The sequence below is a fragment of the Lycorma delicatula genome, chromosome 3, assembly GCF_047948215.1.
Source record: "Lycorma delicatula isolate Av1 chromosome 3, ASM4794821v1, whole genome shotgun sequence".
NCBI lineage: Eukaryota > Metazoa > Arthropoda > Insecta > Hemiptera > Fulgoridae > Lycorma > Lycorma delicatula.
In genome coordinates, this window is record NC_134457.1 from 214,315,888 (window position 1) to 214,334,792 (window position 18,905).

At 29.5% G+C, this 18,905-nt stretch overlaps 1 protein-coding gene across 1 annotated transcript in view; it reads right to left on the reverse strand.

Annotated features, from left to right (window-relative positions):
- pan (transcription factor pangolin) overlaps positions 1 to 18,905 on the reverse strand; it is an 810,214-nt gene that overhangs the window by 316,767 nt on the left and 474,542 nt on the right. The window contains exon 4 of the mRNA XM_075359090.1: positions 922 to 948. Within this exon, the coding sequence (XP_075215205.1) occupies positions 922 to 948 (27 nt within the window). The remainder of the gene's footprint in view (positions 1 to 921; positions 949 to 18,905) is intronic.

Genomic DNA, 18,905 nt, shown 5'->3' on the forward strand with positions numbered 1-18,905 from the left:
CCTGCAGAAGAAATTTATTGCACCGTGTATTTGAGCCGATCAATTAAATAATAATGGAAATATTTCCATTTTGGCACAGAACTCCGACACTGAAACAAGATGGATATCCACCGATTGAAAAGGAATCTTATTTGGTCGGTAGGTTTTGTTTCATACAATCAAATAATCCGTTTTCCGTAATTCCTTTGTTTTTTATTTTTATTCCTGGGGTGCACGTAGGTTTTCGCAAGATCCCGCTGGAACTGCGCTAAAAATTGAGGGGATCTGTTGAATGTACGGGTCAAGCATCCCGCTTGGTTGAGGCGACTCTGCCTACGGACCTATATATATATATGAAAATACATACATATATCAAGGACTAGAAGAAATGTAGAAGAGTAAACCAGTAAGCCAATTATTTAATGGAATTAATAGAAAACCAGAAACATTATAAAATTGATGAAGATTAATAAATAACACGTTATCGATAATGCAAATATTTTAATGTTATTTTAACAGCTTACAAAAGAAAATTCATTCAATAGAAAAGGAATCGTAGTGGGAGATTGCGTGATTTTAGTCAGTTGTATTCAAGGGAATGCCACTTCCAAGTAAACTAATAAGCTTTTATAAACCCCACTCACGGACATTCTACGATTTAGCATCGGAAACAGTGGATTCTGAAATCCATATCAATTCAACAAGTTATAGTAAAAATGAGCTGATGACAAATGGTCTATTTTACGTTATTCGTATAAAAAAAAACTGCTCGAAAGAATATAATTTAGAAGAAACACTTACTGCTTTAAATCAGTCTTTAATAAATAACAAAACTTTTCATGATTAAACAAATATTTAAGAAAGGTATAAAATGTATAAAGTAAACAACAATTAAAATAATAATTTTACTTTATCATCTAATTCAAATAATAATCGACTTACCTTAACAGTTTGATCGACAACTGAGCTCTGAAACAAATTTCAAACTTATTAATATTTAAAAAAATTCTAATCGAAACATCAAGCAAAAAAAAAAAAAAATAATAACTTTAGTGAAATAAAAAAATATTTGAAAACCCAATCCCTTTAAAAATAAAATAAAAATAATTTACGATACCTGAAAAAAATATATAAAATTAATTATTCTAATCTACAGAAACTCATCGATCTTTCGTCCACGTTTGTAATAAATTTTTAAAAAATCTTACAACTGCATTAAAATATGGAAAACTATTCGATAAAATGAAAATAAAAAATGTGGTCTTCCAATCACTCCTTAATATACAATAACTTTAACAACTTAAAATCCATACATTCCTTTCAAAACAATAACGTAATCGGTTAACATAGAAACTGTAAAGTCTCTCATTCCGATAAGAGATAAGTTATAGTTAAGAATTACGTCCTATTTATCATCTAAATTATTGCGAAAATTGTTAAAAACAATATTCAGGCAGGTTTAGCTTCCACAGTTATTTGAAATCGTACTTGAATAAACTAAATGTAGTTATTATTATTCTTAAGAGGAAAATAAGGTACAATTCATAAACGATTTTTTGATGCAATTCTAATTATATACAAAAGTTTAAAGTACAGAAAACTTAAGAAAAAGAATTTTAAATGTAATTAAAATTAATGGGCTAATCATCTACTTTTAACTTAAATATATTTTGTAATTACGCAAACTTCTTTGATTTTATACAATATATATCATTTATATTTTCTTTTTTTATAGTTGGTGAAGATAAGAGTGAAATGAAGTGTGTGTGTATGCCATATATATAAATTATATATAAAAGTATTTAACTTACAAGGGCCTCAGCACTCAATAATGAATACCAAATGCATATTTTTGTTAAAATGCACATGTTGGTGTGAGATGGGTAAAATATGGAAGATGTTGATACGATTGGAGGTGGAGTGGGTAGGATCATTTATTGGCTGCACATTTGAGTATTACCAGTCTGTGTCGAGCACTGGGTATTGAATAACGTTGCGCAAACGTGTGTTCAGGGAGAAGCACCACTGTAAAGTGTTATTTAGAAGTAAGTTAAAAGGTATCGTAAAACAGGTTCGGTGTTAGACCAGAAACGTGCCCTACCACAAGTCGTACAGGAAATTAAAGCTGCAGTCAAAAGATCACCTCATAAATCATTGCAGAGACTAAACCGGGAAAAGAACATTTCAGCCGGTTCAGCTCGCACCGCAACGAGAAGAATGATGAAATGTAGCCATATCGAATGGAGGTTTTCCATGAACTGATTATGTTGAAAGGGTTCGCTGCTGTCAAATTTTCAAGAATTTCAATATAGGCAAACACTGGCATTTTAGATCAAGGGCTTTTCGGAAATGAAGCGTCGTTTTACCTTGGTGGGTATGTTAATAGTCAGAACTACCGGACCTTTATTTTTCTGTTTGGCCTCCGGAACCACCGTAAAGTACTATTTCAGAAGATGAAGGAAGACGGTATGTATGAATGTAAATGTAGTGGTCTTGTACTGTCTCAGGTCAACCGTTCCTGAGATGTGTGGTTAATTGACACCCAACCACCAAAGAATACCAGTATCCACAATCTAGTATTCAAATCCGTATAAAAGTAAGTGCCTTTACTAGGATTTGAACCATAGAACTACCGGACCTGAATATTTTCTTTGAATTTCCCCTACACCCACAAAAAATAGGCGTATGGTTTGCGGTTTCAATGAGAGGAATAATAGGGCCCTTGTTTTTCGAAAACAAACTTAAGATGCTGCCATCAACCTAGAAATTATCCTACGCTAATAGTCTTAGTGCAAGAGGATAAGCATGACTGCTGGTTGCAACAGAATAGCACCGCTTGCCAAAGGACGCTGTAGAATCTCCATAGATGCTACAGGATGTTTTCGGTGGAAGATTCATCTCTAAAAGATTGTGGTCGTGAATATTCGCTGATCATGCTAGTCCAGACTTCTTTCTGTGGGTTTACTTAAAAATAAATTGTTTGTAGGAGCAATCCACATAAACCCCTTTCAGACACCGGTTCATGTCATCTGTAACGCCAGACGGGGAAGAATTCGACATCGGTTTCGGTCTGATGAGGCACGGTTTTGCACGTTATGGGTATGTCAATGCACAGAATTCACGCATTTGGTTAAGGAAAATCAACATCAGATGCAGGAGTCAAATCTACACGGACAAAAAGTGGATTTTTCGATGCAATGTCACGAAAGAGAATCTTCATAACATTCTTTCACGGCACAATTAACAGAGAGCGCTACATAGATATGGTGCAAAAATTTGTAAACACTATACCTCCAGACCGGCTACAGTACACGTGGTTTCAGCAGGACATTGCTACCGCTTAAACAGCCAACAAAACTATGACTTTCTTGGATCAATATTTTCATGGACAAGTTATTTCGAAGGGGCGGTCACCTGATTTATCCCCTCCTGACTTTTTCTTGTGGGGATACCTTAAGGATGCCGCTTATAACACTCATACTCCCACCATTCCCGAACTTCCGAGGAAAATTTGAACTATTTGTCGCTGAATTCTTCAACAACATGCATTTAAGAGCATGCAATATCATATTCGGTTATGTTAATCGCATAATAAGAGGCCATTTTCAAAAAATATTGTAACTTACTAGTTTTCCCATAAAGTTGCGTCACTTTTTGAACACTCTGTATATTAATTTTATAAGCACATAAATGAACGAACGGGTAACAGCATCTCTACGAGTATGTCAGTTACGCATGTAATAAAGTTAGTTTAATCTTCAAAACCTCTGGGCCGATCAGAATTGGATTTATTTATCTTTCTTTTTCCTGTTTAGCCTCCGGTAACTACCGTTTAGATAATTCTTCAGAGGATGAATGAGGATGATATGTATGAGTGTAAATGAAGTGTAGTCTTGTACATTCTCAGTTCGACCATTCCTGAGATGTGTGGTTAATTGAAACCCAACCACCAAAGAACACCGGTATCCACGATCTAGTATTCAAATCCGTGTAAAAATATCTGGCTTTACTAGGACTTGAACGCTGTAACTCTCGACTTCCAAATCAGCTGATTTGGGAAGACGCGTTAACCACTAGACCAACCCGGTGGGTTGGATTTATTTATCTGTAAAACTTTTCGCAAACAATTTTGTAAATCGAGAGGCTGGTCTGATTTTTATACCATATTTTTTATACTCGAGATTTATTAATAAATCTAAACAAATTTTTTGTAGGTACGGGAATGTAATTTTATTATATAATATAAATAAAAGGAGGGGCTCCTTTATTCTTTACGGGTCTGTCTCTTACTGGTATTTCATTTGTTCTGAATGAGCTGTATAAAAAAGCAAAATTAAAGTCTGTAAAACTTTTCCCAAGCAATTTCTTATATTCACAGAAGCATCTGAGACTTCCAGAAACAACACGTTTTTATCATTTTACGGTAGGAAATTCATCCTTTAAAAGATCTTAATGGATAAAAGTAGAAGAATTTTAAATGCATAAAATAGAAAAAAAAAACATGCTATATTTTTATTCACTGAAAAATAAATTTTGAAAAGCATTCATTTGAACTATTTTGAAAAATGAAACGGTAATTCCGAACTGGCTCCATTTTTTTTTTGCTAAGTGTTTTTTAATGAAAAAAAAAATAAAATAGGGAAAAAGAAATAAAATAAAATTTAATAAATTTTTACGTAAAAAAGTTTTTCGAATTCTAATTTAATATTTCCTTCTAGATAATTAATAAAACCAGAAATATTAGATAATTAATTATAAGATATTATTAGAATTATAAGATATTATAAGAATTATTAGATAATTTATTATAATTCCAGTTAAATAATATAACGAACGTATAATAAATCAACTACAAATAAATTGCAAAAATTTTGAATAAATCTTTACTTTCGTACCCGAATAAAGGATCATTACTAATATACAAAACACGAGCGATTAATTTATAAAAATTATTATCATACTTACTTACATAATCTCTTTTATGAAATAAACATATACTTAAAACAAAATTTTATTTCATCTAAATTACCAGTAACATAAAATATTAAATAAACCCTCCGAATGGAAAGTGAAACGGATTGATTCACAATAATGGACAACCGATAACTGTTTATTGTAATAGTAATAAGCAATAGTAATAATAATAATAATAATAATAATAAGAATATTAATTCATTTACAACTATTATTATAATTAATAAAGAGTGGATTTATAATTATAATTATTTTTTACAATTATACGCTTGGTATTTCAGAAAATTGATTTAATTACTCATTATAAACACAAAGAATATAAATTGTTATTACCTTTTATATGTAATTAATAATTAATGTTTATTAGTTAGTTGATTGCTTGCATTTAAAATAAATAATTAATATATAATTAAAATCTATAAATATTGTCTTAGGTCGACTGAAGAAAAAAATAAAAAGAATTTTATTATACAAGTTATAAGTAAAAATTATATATTCAAAAAAAATCATAAAAAAGTCATAAAATTAGAAAAAAATAAAAATTACTTCTTCACATAACGGCGACAAATGTTAACACACATCATTTGATTGTACTGAAAAGTTTATTTTTATGTAACTTAGATCTTCGAAAAATTACACACACACACACACACTCTCTCTCTCTCTATGTAAGTATGTATAATTGTGCGTACGCGTGTGTGCATGCGCGCTAGATTTAAAAAATACTTTTTTGTAAAAGTAATTATACAACAATACGTCACAGATTACGGAAATATCTATTTTATATAGAGAACAAAAACGTTTATCAGGTCATTAAAAAATTCAGCTGTCCTTGTATATTACTTTATACGCTTATAAATCGTATTAACAGTTTCGAAATAAAATTTGAAGGAGAAAATAACGATGAAAAATGAGAGAGGTAAAAGATCTAAAATTATGAAAAAAAAATCTCCAAATTTCTTGATAAACCATAAAAAAAACAACCATAAACGTATCATTACATATAAATTTATTCTTGAAAATGCGATTATTTCTTATCAGTGTGGGTGATGTTAATAATTTCGCAAGATAATGATCAGCCGACATTGTTTTATAAGTACCATTCTGTAATAGGAGCTTCTATTCAACGTAAATGACTTGGATAGTTGTATGAATATAATTTATGAAACTAATTTTCCTCTGTGTACCAGAAAATATAAAAATTGTTGTTCTTCAAATATCAATTAATTGAAAGTTTTTATTTTTAAAAATAACCATAGTCGATTAAACTACCTTGAAAACTGACAGTCCGATAAAACCGAATTCAGATAAGGTAATATACAGTTAAAAGAATATATTATCTGAATTTTTTTCGCGTTTAACAAGGTGTCAAATTATGATGAAAAATAGCAAATAAAAGAGTACGTTGAATATATTTATATGTTTTTACCGATAATATGAAACGATTCATTAAGGATCGAACTCAATATAAATCACTGTACGAATAAAACGACTTTTTTTTCTTTTCTTTTTCCTGTTTAGCCTCCGGTAATTACCGTTCAGATAATACTCATTTACAGTTATAATTATCATCCTCATTCATCCTGTTAAGTGTAGCCTTGTACAGTCTCAGTTCGAACATTCCTGAGATGTGTGGTTAATTGAAACCCAACCACCTACGAACACCGGTATCCACGATCCAGTATTCAAATCCGTGTAAATATAACTGATTTTACCAGAACTTGAACGCTGGAACTCTCGACTTCCAAATCGGCTGATTTGAGAAGACGCGTTCCCCACTAGACCAACCCGGTAGCTTTGTATAAAACGACTAGCACAATTTATTTTCACGTGGTACTCAAATTATTAAAAGAAAAAATAATAGGAAAATATAACGTATTAAACCCGGAAACTACGGCTGTATTATTTATTGTTAAAAAAATAAAATAAAAAAACGTCGGCTTCTGTTTTCTTTGGCGATAAAAGCTTAACCACTGAGAACGCGTCAGGGGATAAACAATACACGTTATATAAGTGATCGATGAGTAATAATTAGAAATTTTATGAATGGTTTTTATTTTACGAATAAAGGCTATGACGTGAAAGTCTGTTAAAAAATACGAACGCCTGCTATAAACACACAATGCACTGATTTACTAGTAGGCTGTATCGGGTGTAAACTAATAGTAAAAAAAATCAATGACAACACGGATTATAATAATAGTTTCTGTGTTTTGTAGAAAGTCACAGTCTACTTTTATTGGAAGAAAAAGCTGGAATGTTGACAATAGTTTTCTCGCACGAGTACACGAGCTTTTGTTCGCTTGGCATATAACATATATAAGAGTCTGCGTGAGGCTCGTCAGTCAAATCGTGTCACTTTATCACAGACAGGATTGGCGGTCGTTCCGTTCTTAATATATGTACACGTCCATAATACCGATCTACCGATCTATCTATCCATCGTCCTGATTGGCAGAATGATCAAGTAAGACAAAAAAGAAGCCAAACAACACACGCTAACATTCCAAAGATTTACATAAAACAATGATCTGCATATGCACTACTTTATTTACTATCTACTAAGATCTAATATAAAGAATTTTTATTTATATCAATTCTGCAGAATTTGATCTCCAACATTTTATATTAATGTATGGAAAATCTATTAAATAAACATTTAATTCCAAAAAAAAAACGAATTAAAACATTCATGAGAACTTTGAATAAATAAAGTTATTATCAACACTTTCGTTAGATTAAAAAAAATGTAGATATATTTGCATTAATTAAAAATTTTCAATTTAGATAATTTTTTTCTTTTTAATTTTGATTATTGTTTTAAGATAAATTTAACTACACGCTATAAATGAAATCAACTAGTTATTTATCTCAGCTCATTTAAGTAATAACTTAATAATAATAATAATTAAAAAAAAAAACACGCATGCATACATACATGCATGACATATAAGGTGTAACATTTTAAAACATAAAATAAAATAATTAGAAATCACAAGCATATATAAAATAATAAAACAACAAGAAAATTAAAAATATAATTAACAAAAACGTAAAAAAAATCTACAATTATAAAATGAAATAAACGGTAATAAAATAATGAAGAATGATGATAAGCTGAAATAATATTTGTAATAAAAAAAAACTGATAAAAAATCTTAACTCCTTTTCATCCGGTTACATGATAAAAAAAAAAATAATAATAATAATAAACGATTATAAAAATATACACTGAAACTATAAAAATGTAAATAAATTAACATAATAAATAACGGGCTTTGTCATCTTTTAATAGTAAGAAAAAAATTCTTAAGTTTTAGAACACGGACAAAAAATTATTTAATTAATTATTCAATTAAAAGTTATCGAAAATAACATCCGGATCTAGTATATTAATAATATATTAACTGAAAAGAATATATACAACTATTTTGACATCTAAATTTATTTTAATTAAATGTTTATTGCTTTCTCTGTCAGAAGAATCAGGCTGTTACAAGCACCACAAAGCAAAAATAATCGATCACATTTTTACCAAATATTATTTTCCCTTCCACTCTCAATCTATCCCTCTCTAAGCCTTATAAAAAAAAATCTTCCTGAAAATAAATCACAATTTATATTTTCATAAGAAAATAAATAAAGACATCATATTAAAACAAAATGTTAATCATTGCGCCTACTGAACGTTTAGCAGAAATTTATAATTGTATTTTTCTCTTATTTTTGTTATAAACTGACGTAACACTAGGTTCATTCTCCTTCAGTAATGAATAAAATATCTAAAATGAGAACAACCGAATACATTTTCTCCGTTTTTATCGCTTAAAAACATCATAAACGGAAGCAATATGCTCCTATAAAGTCAGAATCCATCTCACCTCAAGTAAGGAACTCAATATTCTTTTTGAAACTTAAATTAAAGGGAGAAAATGAGTTTATTCCCCAGGCATGTCAATCTAAAAGGCTATTTGCTTACCATGTATAAACCTAAAAATTTAGCTCTACACCTTTAAAGAGAAATTTATAGAATCTGACTTCTTGGTTCTAGTAAATGAGAGAATTCCAAAAAATAAATTGTGTTGAATAGAAACTTCTTTAAGAAGTTTTTTAGTTTTATTAAAGAGCTTTTAGAAATTCCATTGTAATTTAGGCACCATCTTCAAATGTGTTATTTTCCGATCAGACCATTTTTTTAATTTGTTTAAGGTCGACTTTTCCAGCTTTCTTTTATGTTTTCCAGAAATCCAGTTTTCTTATTGTATTAAGAAACCAAAGATTTTGAAACAATATATGAGAGCATTTCATTGCCAGAAAGTCAACCCTAGTCCATGATACTAACATCAATAAAATGATTTGTAGTTTTTTAAAACATTTAGAAATAACAATGAACGGCATGGATGAAGTCCTGCGCAAAAACTACCGCATGAAAATAAACAGAAATAAAACGAAAGTTATATCTGAACCACTGAATGTAAAAATAGGAAAAGATTATGGAGGTAGAAGAATTTTGTTATTTGGAAAGTAGAATTACTAAAGACGGACAAAACAGGAGCGATATAAAATGCCGAATAGTACAGGCAAACGAGCCTTCAGTCAGAAATATAATTTGTTTATATCAAAAATTAATTTAAACATCAGGAAAAGATTTTTGAAAGTATATGTTTGGAGAATAGCTTTATATGTAAACGAAACTTGGACGATCGGAGTACCTGAAAAGAAATATTAGAAGCTTTTGAGATGTGGTGCTATAGGAGAATGCTAAAAATCAGATTGGTGGATAAAGTGACAAATAAAGAGGTGTTGCGGCAAGTCGAAGAAGAAAGAAGAATTTGGAAAAATATAGTTAAAAGAAGAGACAGACTTATAGGCCACATACTAAGGCATCCTGGAATAGTCGCTTTAATATTGGAAGGACAGGTAGAAGGGAAAGATTGTGCAGGCAGGCAACGTTTGGAATATGTAAAACAAATTGTTAGGGATGTAGGATGTAGGGGGTATACCGAAATGAAATGATTAGTATTAGATAAGGGATCTTGGAAAGCTGCAACAAACCAGTCAAATGACTGAAGGCAAAAAAAATTTTAATGTGATTTAAATTGCATATTTCTTTTAATTTGAAGGAATAGAAAATATAATATCTATATATATTTATGGTTCAATTTACAGTATAATAGGAAGTAAATTTTAGCTGTCCTATTGGAATTCTTTGTAATAACCAAGAGACCACACGAAATCTAACACCTTTTAACAGTTGTCAATTATTAAAAAAAAAAACTTTTATGTAAATTGAAATTTTTTGAGTTCTTAACAAAGTTCTAAATATATGTATCAAGTCATTCATTATTAGTCATACGTTATGATTTTTATTCTAAATTAATTATAATAAAACCTTCATTAAAACTTATCCCATTAAACTACTTTCCGACCAATAATTTCTAAAATGATAAGCGATACTAAAAACAAAATTATTTAGTTATCAAATAATTTTCTGAAAATTACCTGCAGGGGAACATCCCACACAACAAATGCATTAATATTTTATCTGAAATGTATGAAAACTATCTTTTTCATTAAATATTTATAAAATATAGTATTCTTCAAAATTTTATTTATTTTTTTTTCAAATCGTATGAAATTTTTGAGCAACTTGGCTTTAAAATTTTTCAAAATACACGTCACTCGTTAGGTCACTTTTTAGAAAACATACACCTCGGTGACAGTACGTATTACTACACGAAACATAACACTGTGCCGATTTATGACCCACCGATTACTCGATAAAGATTAAATAGATAACATAAATTTACTTCTACATCTCTTCTTTAAGTACAACAGAAAGAAAATGTTACAACAGCTCAAGGTATAGTATTCGATAATAAATAAAAATATAAAAATCGAATGCATAAGTAAGAGAAGTATAACAACTTGTAAACCGAGATGAAAAGTGTCACGGCACGAGTACGGAGGCGTTTGACCAGGCCACTAGTTGACCCCTAGGCCTAGCTAGCAATGAACCGGAGGAGGCAACTCCAGCCACTCACTGTCATCGTCATTAGCTATTAGCTAACGACTACCCGCAGCTGCTAATTGAACTGACAAAACAGGCAGTATCATTGTTCGGTTCCCACGAATAGCATAAGAAGCGAGCTCTTTTAATCTACATAATGTCGCTCTCTGTTCTTTACTACGTATATAAATAATAAAGTATAGTAGCAATTGGTAATTGAACTCGACTACTGCAAGTGCAATTCGAAATAAATTCACAACGAAAACGTAATTATTAAATAATTCTGTGATATCATCGTTTTCATCATCATAATAAATATATATCCTCAGGATCGACGCACGAATATATTATCGTAAAAAAATAAACAACCTAAAAAAGTGAAGATAACTAACTACTTTCATCAATTCGTCTGAATAGACAACTTATCTATTCATTTCCATTTATAAAAATCTTTTTTAAGTGTTAACAAATTTATTACATTGTACATCTTTGTTGTTTTATACTTTCTAGTCTTTATCTTCTTTAACAGTCATATCGTTTTTTATTTATTTCTATTACGGAATTAACTGAAGTCGGGTATTTTAATGTACTGTCAAAAAATCTAGACCTTTCTTAATAATATTCTGATATAAATTATTTTTACCTTCTATTTTCAGTAAAATAAATTCCATTTTTAGAGCTTTATAGAATTATACCGTAATCATCAGCTTGGTAATCTCCTTTTAACTACTTTTTCTTTTTCCTGTTTATCCTCCGGTAATAACCGTTCAGATATTACTTCAGAGGATGAATGAGGATGACATGTATGAGTGTAAATGAAGTATAGTGTTGTACAGTCTCAGTTCGACCATTCCTGAGATGTATGATTAAATTGAAAACCAACCACCAACGAACACCGGTATCCACGATCTACTATTCAAATCCGTATAAAAATAACTGACTTTACTAGGACTTGAAAGCTGGAACTCTCGACTTCCAAATCAGCTGATTCGGGAAGAAGCGTTCACCACTAGACCAAACCGGTGGGATAATCTCCTTTCAACATAATAATTCCTCACAGCTTAATTCTTCTAACCAGCGTTCTTATTCATCTTTCAAAATACAGAGTTTTGAAAGAAACTAATTTGTTTGAAAGAAAGAAACTAATTTGTTTAGTATACTTATTTTTTATTAACTTTTATTTGATTGACAGAACAAGGTTTGTATCTCGTACTTTGTGTATTTAAATGCCAGTGTAATTATTGCTGTGCGCAATTATCGCATTTATCAATTTCAAAACCCCTGTCTATTTTTTATTTTTTGCATTTTGTACAATCGAAATTTCACTGCCTTTCTTTCTAATTCAAAAATATCAAAATATTAGATTCATATTAGAAAATTCTTACAAAAAACTCACGGTCGCTGCGCTACCTGGCTTTTAATTTCTGCCTTATAAATCGACTGTTAAATCCAGTTATTTCGTAACAGTCCTGGTTTTTAAACATATAAGTAAAACTTTTTCTACCTTAATAATTAATTAAACATTCTTTTTGATACATTTCAATGTCTCTACCAATGAATCAACATAATTCATTATTTTATTTAAATCACTTGCAATATCTTCAAAGAATTTTATTCGCAAACTGAAATATTTTTATTTATTCAAACATAGTCAAAAAAATAATTGTCTCTTCTTTTTTTTTACTTTCCTCTTAAATTTTACTAAAAAATATTTTGTATTCTACCCCCTATTTATACAAGTCGAAAACAATCGGTAAAAATAAAAAAATCCTAGAAATTCATGAAACATTTTATTTAATTTTTAACCGATTTATACTAAGAAATATTTTTACGCATAAAATGTGTTCCGAAGTAATCATAAATATAAACAATTTTTTTTTCATTTTAAAACAGAAAGTCAAACAAAAAATCCGACATTTTTCTACATTTTAATAACAAATGTAAATGTAATTTTTTTTCAAAGTTAATTTACAACTGGTAACATTTGTATGAACCTTGAATAAATTGGATCGTACTCGCAATCACATGATACGGAGTTTCCTTAATTTTACAAACTAGTATTACAAAGAACGTTTGTGGCAAGCAGCATATACAGTAAGTAAGTGAATTAATTTAAATTTACATAATTAAAATAAATTTAAATAAAACGGGCTTATTAATTTAAAAAATGATACTTCTATCATGATTCAACTAAAGAAAAGTGACGTGTTGCAATAATTTTTACTTCCTTGTACGAATTAAAGGTAGTATTGTAATCGCGAAAAATTTTGCTTTTCAGATTTCAACGGAAATATCCATTTTAACTAGTTTCGGCGTGACGTCTGTACGTATCTCGCATAATTCAAAAACGATTAGCCGTAGTATGCTGAAATTTTGGATTTAGGACTGTGTAACATCTAGTTGTGCACCTCCTCTTTTGATTGCAATCGATTTGACCCAAAAATTTCCAAAAAAATTGGATTTTGGACTTTCTTAACTGCAGTAATAAGCCTTCATTGAGAACTTTTCAACGATGTATCATAAATGGTACTTATTTTCATTGGTTCCAGAGTTATAGCCAAATAAACTTTTAATTAATGAAATATAAGTGGTGTAGTAATATAAGTGATCTTACAAGGGGGGCACATCGGTTCGAATTCCACTTCATTTTCTTTAACTTTTTTTTTGTAATTTAAATAAATTGATTTATTTTTTATTAACCTGTGATTGTAAAAAAAATTACAATAAATAATAATCCAATAAAACAATTAAAAGAAATCAGAAGTTATTAGTGAAATAAAATTTTATGTACTTTTAAATATGTGTATGTGTAATTTAATAGGCGTACAGGGAAATAATGTGCTATCTACATGAGATTTTTTTTAATTATAAACGCCAGGAATAAAAAAATGAACGGGGCTCTAATTCTCTCCAATGTAGAAGCAAAAAATACAGTAAAAAAGTTTTAAAATTATTTATTAATTGTTTATAATTAAAATTATTTAATTTCTAACGCGGACTACACTAATCTAAACCATTATTTTTCAGTCTTATTTATTCCGTAAAGAAAAATTTAGAAAGAAATATTAAAATTTTTAAACTCTCGTAGGAAATATAGGTCGGATATTTAAACTACAGTAAAAAATAAAATAAATATGTTAAAAAAATAAACTTCAAAGGAACGCCAATAAAAAGTTTAAACATAAATAAATAATAATAAACTTTTTTTTTTAAAGTATTTAACAACAGAATTATATTTCAGAGTTTTATCATTCTTATTATTCTTTAGAAACAAGTGGATTAAAGATAAAAAAAATCATGATTATCAATGATTAAAATGACAAACAAAGCGAAACAGGAAATGCACAAGTGAAAACAACATAATGGAGTGGATTACGCCTACGGGAATAAATGCATACGAACGTTTTATTATCATTGAATGAAATACTGTAATAACAATCCAGTTAATAATTATTATGAATACAATAACAATATTTCAATAACTTAATAATACAAATAAAACAATCTATTAAGTGTACAAGTACATATATATATATATATATATATATATATATATATATATATTACGCATAATATACATACACTGTATTTTAATATCGGATAATAAGACAATAGAAATAAAATTATTCCACAAAAATTACGATTAGATTTTATTATAATCTCTTAACCTGGATCATCTCTCCGATTCTGTACATCATAACATAAAATATCAAACAGAAAACAGGAATATTATGGAATTCGGGAACCAACTGAAATAAAAAAGTTCGTATTTATCAAAAATCAAACATAAGTTATGAAATGGAAGGTAGATACAGTAATAATTGATGTCAAATTAAATTTGACATGTACTTTTCTAATTTGGAGCCCTTTTTATTTTTAGCATACCTGAACGTACTTGGGTTATTAATACTTTAACCCTGTTAATCTCGGATTAAATAAACAAAATACACAGAGTATCAAAATAATAATCACGTTTCCCAAATCGCTTCAAGGACCAGAAAAATCCAAAATTTTTGCAGTGAAATCTATTTGATTGCTACTTAAATTGATTGTTTTAATTCTATAATTATTGTCGAACACCACAAAAAGTGCTCTACAATATTAGATATCATTATATGTTTAATTTTCCAAAAATCTTGAGTCATCATCATCATTCACTAAAGGCAAAACGACTTGTCCATTTAGCCACGTTACTCTCATCACCGCTTCTCTTTTCAAGTCATTATGTGAACCAAACTCCATCTCTTTTTTTACATTATTGATGATGGTTTCTCTCGGTCTACCTCTAGATTTTTTTACCCAATACCTTGCCCTCAAATATATTCGTTAAGAACTAACTGGTCGTATCGTAGTACATGACTTACCAATTTCGCTGTTCTTCTTCTTCGTATAACATTTAGCAAGGACCTCCTCTCACTCACTTCCGCTAACACTTGATCATTTCTTTTTCTATCCACCCAGCTTCTTCTTGTCATTCTTCTCCAAATCCACATTTCCATTGCTTCCAGTCTTTTTTCTGCTTTCCATGTTTCACACCCATAAATTAGAACACTCCAGACGTAAGTTTTAGCGAATAGTTTCCTTATTTGCACAATCATATGATTATCAGTCTGTATATTCTTTTTATCCTGTAAAGCTAGTTTTGCCAATGCTATTCTTCTTTTTACTTCTGTGCCACATTTATTATCGCTAGTGACGGTGCTTCCCAAATAATAAAAACCGTCTAATCTAATATCAACCTTTGTTTTTCGTAGACTCATAATCTTTGTCTTCTCCTTATTAATCTTTTCAGTTTAAGTTTTGTTAGTACTTTAGATAGTGTTTCTAACATAATCTCCATTCCTCTTGCTGATTCCATCAGTAGCACAATATCATCTGCAAAGCGGATACAATGTACGGATTTTCCATTAATTCTGATTCCTTCTGTTTTTTTTTTATTTCTAAAATAGCCTTTTCAATAAACAAATTAAACAGAAACGGTGACAGTGGGCAACCTTGCTTGACTTCCCTTCTGATTTTGGCCTCTTTTTTAAGCCGTTGATTTCAATCTCCGTTTTCTGAATTAATCTTCTATTTATCCTTCCAGTCGAGCTTTACTTCCCTGATTGTTTGAAAGAACAATTCCCAATCCACCTTGTCAAAGGCTTTTTCTAAGTTCACAAAAGTCAAAAAGGTCTTCCTATTAACCCCCAATTCTTCTCTCTAATAACACTCTCAGCGCTAGTATCGCTTCTGTAGTTTTTTTCCAGATCTGAAACCGAACTGGTCTTCTCCCATATTTGCATCAATTTTTCCTTTTTACTTTGATTCGGCTTTTAATAATGTTTAGTATTATTATTCCTTGAAGTGTGGGATATCTTCAGTCATAACATAAAAATGTGAATCGCTAAATAGAGTTTTATGGAAAGGGCATATGATTCGATGATCGTAGCGCAAATGAGCTAACAGCTATTATACTGTCGTGCAAACAAATAAGTAAAAATTCCAATTGTTTAATATCCATTTTAATGGATTTTTTAGTTGAACATCTTCAGTCTTTTTTCACATTCCGACAAATAACACTAACAATTTTCTTAATTTTCCCAATATGAAAATATATATAATACTTGCGCATTCACACTTAGTCTATAATCACTACAGTTATGAACATTTATACAAAACGTAGAAGTATAGAAACTGACAATGAATTATCAATAAAAATTCACGTAGAACTATAAGAAATAAACAATTGTTGCGAGATTCAACCACGAGAAGAATAAGTCCTTTTTATTGTGCCCTTCTATCACGATAATTGACTAGTTCACTTCGACCTCGATAAGGTCGTTACTTCGGTACTTGTCACCATGTATGTTACTTTGTTTCTATTCAATCGGCAGATCGCTTAGTCGGACAAATTACCAAAAACACAACGGTTAATAAGCGACATCACTACATCCATAGAAGATGTACATGATGGCTTCTGTATAGATAATATAAACGGCGTTAATAAAGGAAACGGTAACAAAAAAGCAATATATTTTAAGGTATAAAATAACTGAAAGCTTGTTAAAACCTTTTAATCAAAAAAAAAAGGGAATGTGAACTTCGAAATTCTACTTTACGTTAAATCCTTTAAGGATTTACTGAAAATATTAGACGATATTTCAGTACCGTGTGTCGGTACCACTTCAAAAAAAGAAAAAATCTCAATTAGTTTAATTTTAGTATTTATAAGATACAATAGAAATAAAAGTAATTATTAGCGTTTAATAAAAAAATTAGCAAAAATGAAACTGAAATATGCGAGTATTCATCTGTAAGAACTTCAATTAAATAAACCAAAGAGGCGCCGCCGATACCACTTAAGTAGAGAAAACGTCAAGACGCGTGGATATTAAACACGTATGTTTCAACGTATATAGTTCACTAACTCGTGTTAACTAATAATTGTTTAATAAGTTTCAGGTTCTAAAACTCCGCAACTGTGATTACAGGAGGAATTTCCCTCCAATCAATATTTCTAAAATGACAAGTGATATTGTAGACGGTAATGATGACTGTAATTATGTCCCGTTCTAATCAATTTTAAAATTAGTGCCTCTACGTACTAAAAACAGATATTAAAACTTAATATTCCAAAGAAAAAGAAAATTGTTAATCATAAGTATTATTATAAATTATATGAATTTTTATCAAGAAACATTCAGCTTAATATTTGGAAAATATTTATTTTACAAAATCAAATAAGTATTTTTTATAGTCATTATACAAATGTCGACTGCTCTTTTTGTTTGATTTATTATTTTATTGAACTATTCCTTATAGTGAAGATTTATTAAAAATAAAATTTAAAGCGGGCTTACATTAGTAGTTTGTTAAATGGGATATTATAGATAACTTCCGGGAATATAATACGGAAAAATAGTAATACAGAAAAGTTCGCCAAAAAATTAAGGAAAATTTTACTTTTTAATCATCAAGAAATTTTCACAAATGAAAATGTTTAGATAAAAAATTATACATTTATATTTTGGTAAACTATAGCCTAGTATTAAACTTCAGATTTACAAAAAGAAAGAAAAATTAAGAGGTCAAATCAATGTTTGGTCAATTGGTTGACCGTTGTATTACCAACAACAAATCCGCCCCAGTATGATGGTGTGCTTACTGGAAATGACCACCCCTAATCACAATAAATTGGATCTGTTAAGGGTGATCCATCCCTTAATCGGATCTTGTCTTCCGCCGCAAGACACTCTTTTCTGCTCCTGTGCACGCCCCTTCATTCCTGTTAAGAAGAAATCATTTCCGCTAAGACTAATATGTTAGTGGTTAGTAGTAAGACCTTTTTTTGTCTTTAAAAACAAGCTTAAACATAGAAAATAACTTATAAACCTTTCTGAAAAGTCTTGTAAAGCTTTTAAACTTAATATTCCTTTATTTTAATTTTCCCCGTATTTAAAAATTTGATTTTTATACATTATATTGATTAAATAATAATAGACCAATCAAAATCAACCTATTTTTTCTAAATGAGTTGTGAGTTTGAATTGATTTTTATAATCGGGTAAAAAAATTAAATCATATGAAACTTGTGTTTTTTTTTTTATGAGAAAGGTAAGAAATTAATTATAACAATCACAATTTTAATTTTTTTTATAGGGTCTTCTTTTTGTAATATAATTCTTTTTGAATACCGAAATATCTCAGTAACATAGTACTAAGCATATCTTTAACTTTAACCATCAGAAGACTGAAATCGCAAATAACTGTTTAAAAATAGCTCAACTACATACATTGTAAAAAATTAAAGATTAGGTAATCCTAGAAAATAAAAAACGACAGCAGGAATTAACTATACAAGCAATCAAAGTTTAAAATAGAAAGATAAATTTTAAGTACCGTACTTTGAAGGAAAAATTCAACCATAACAGAATGCTGAAAACTGTCCCCTTCGGATATC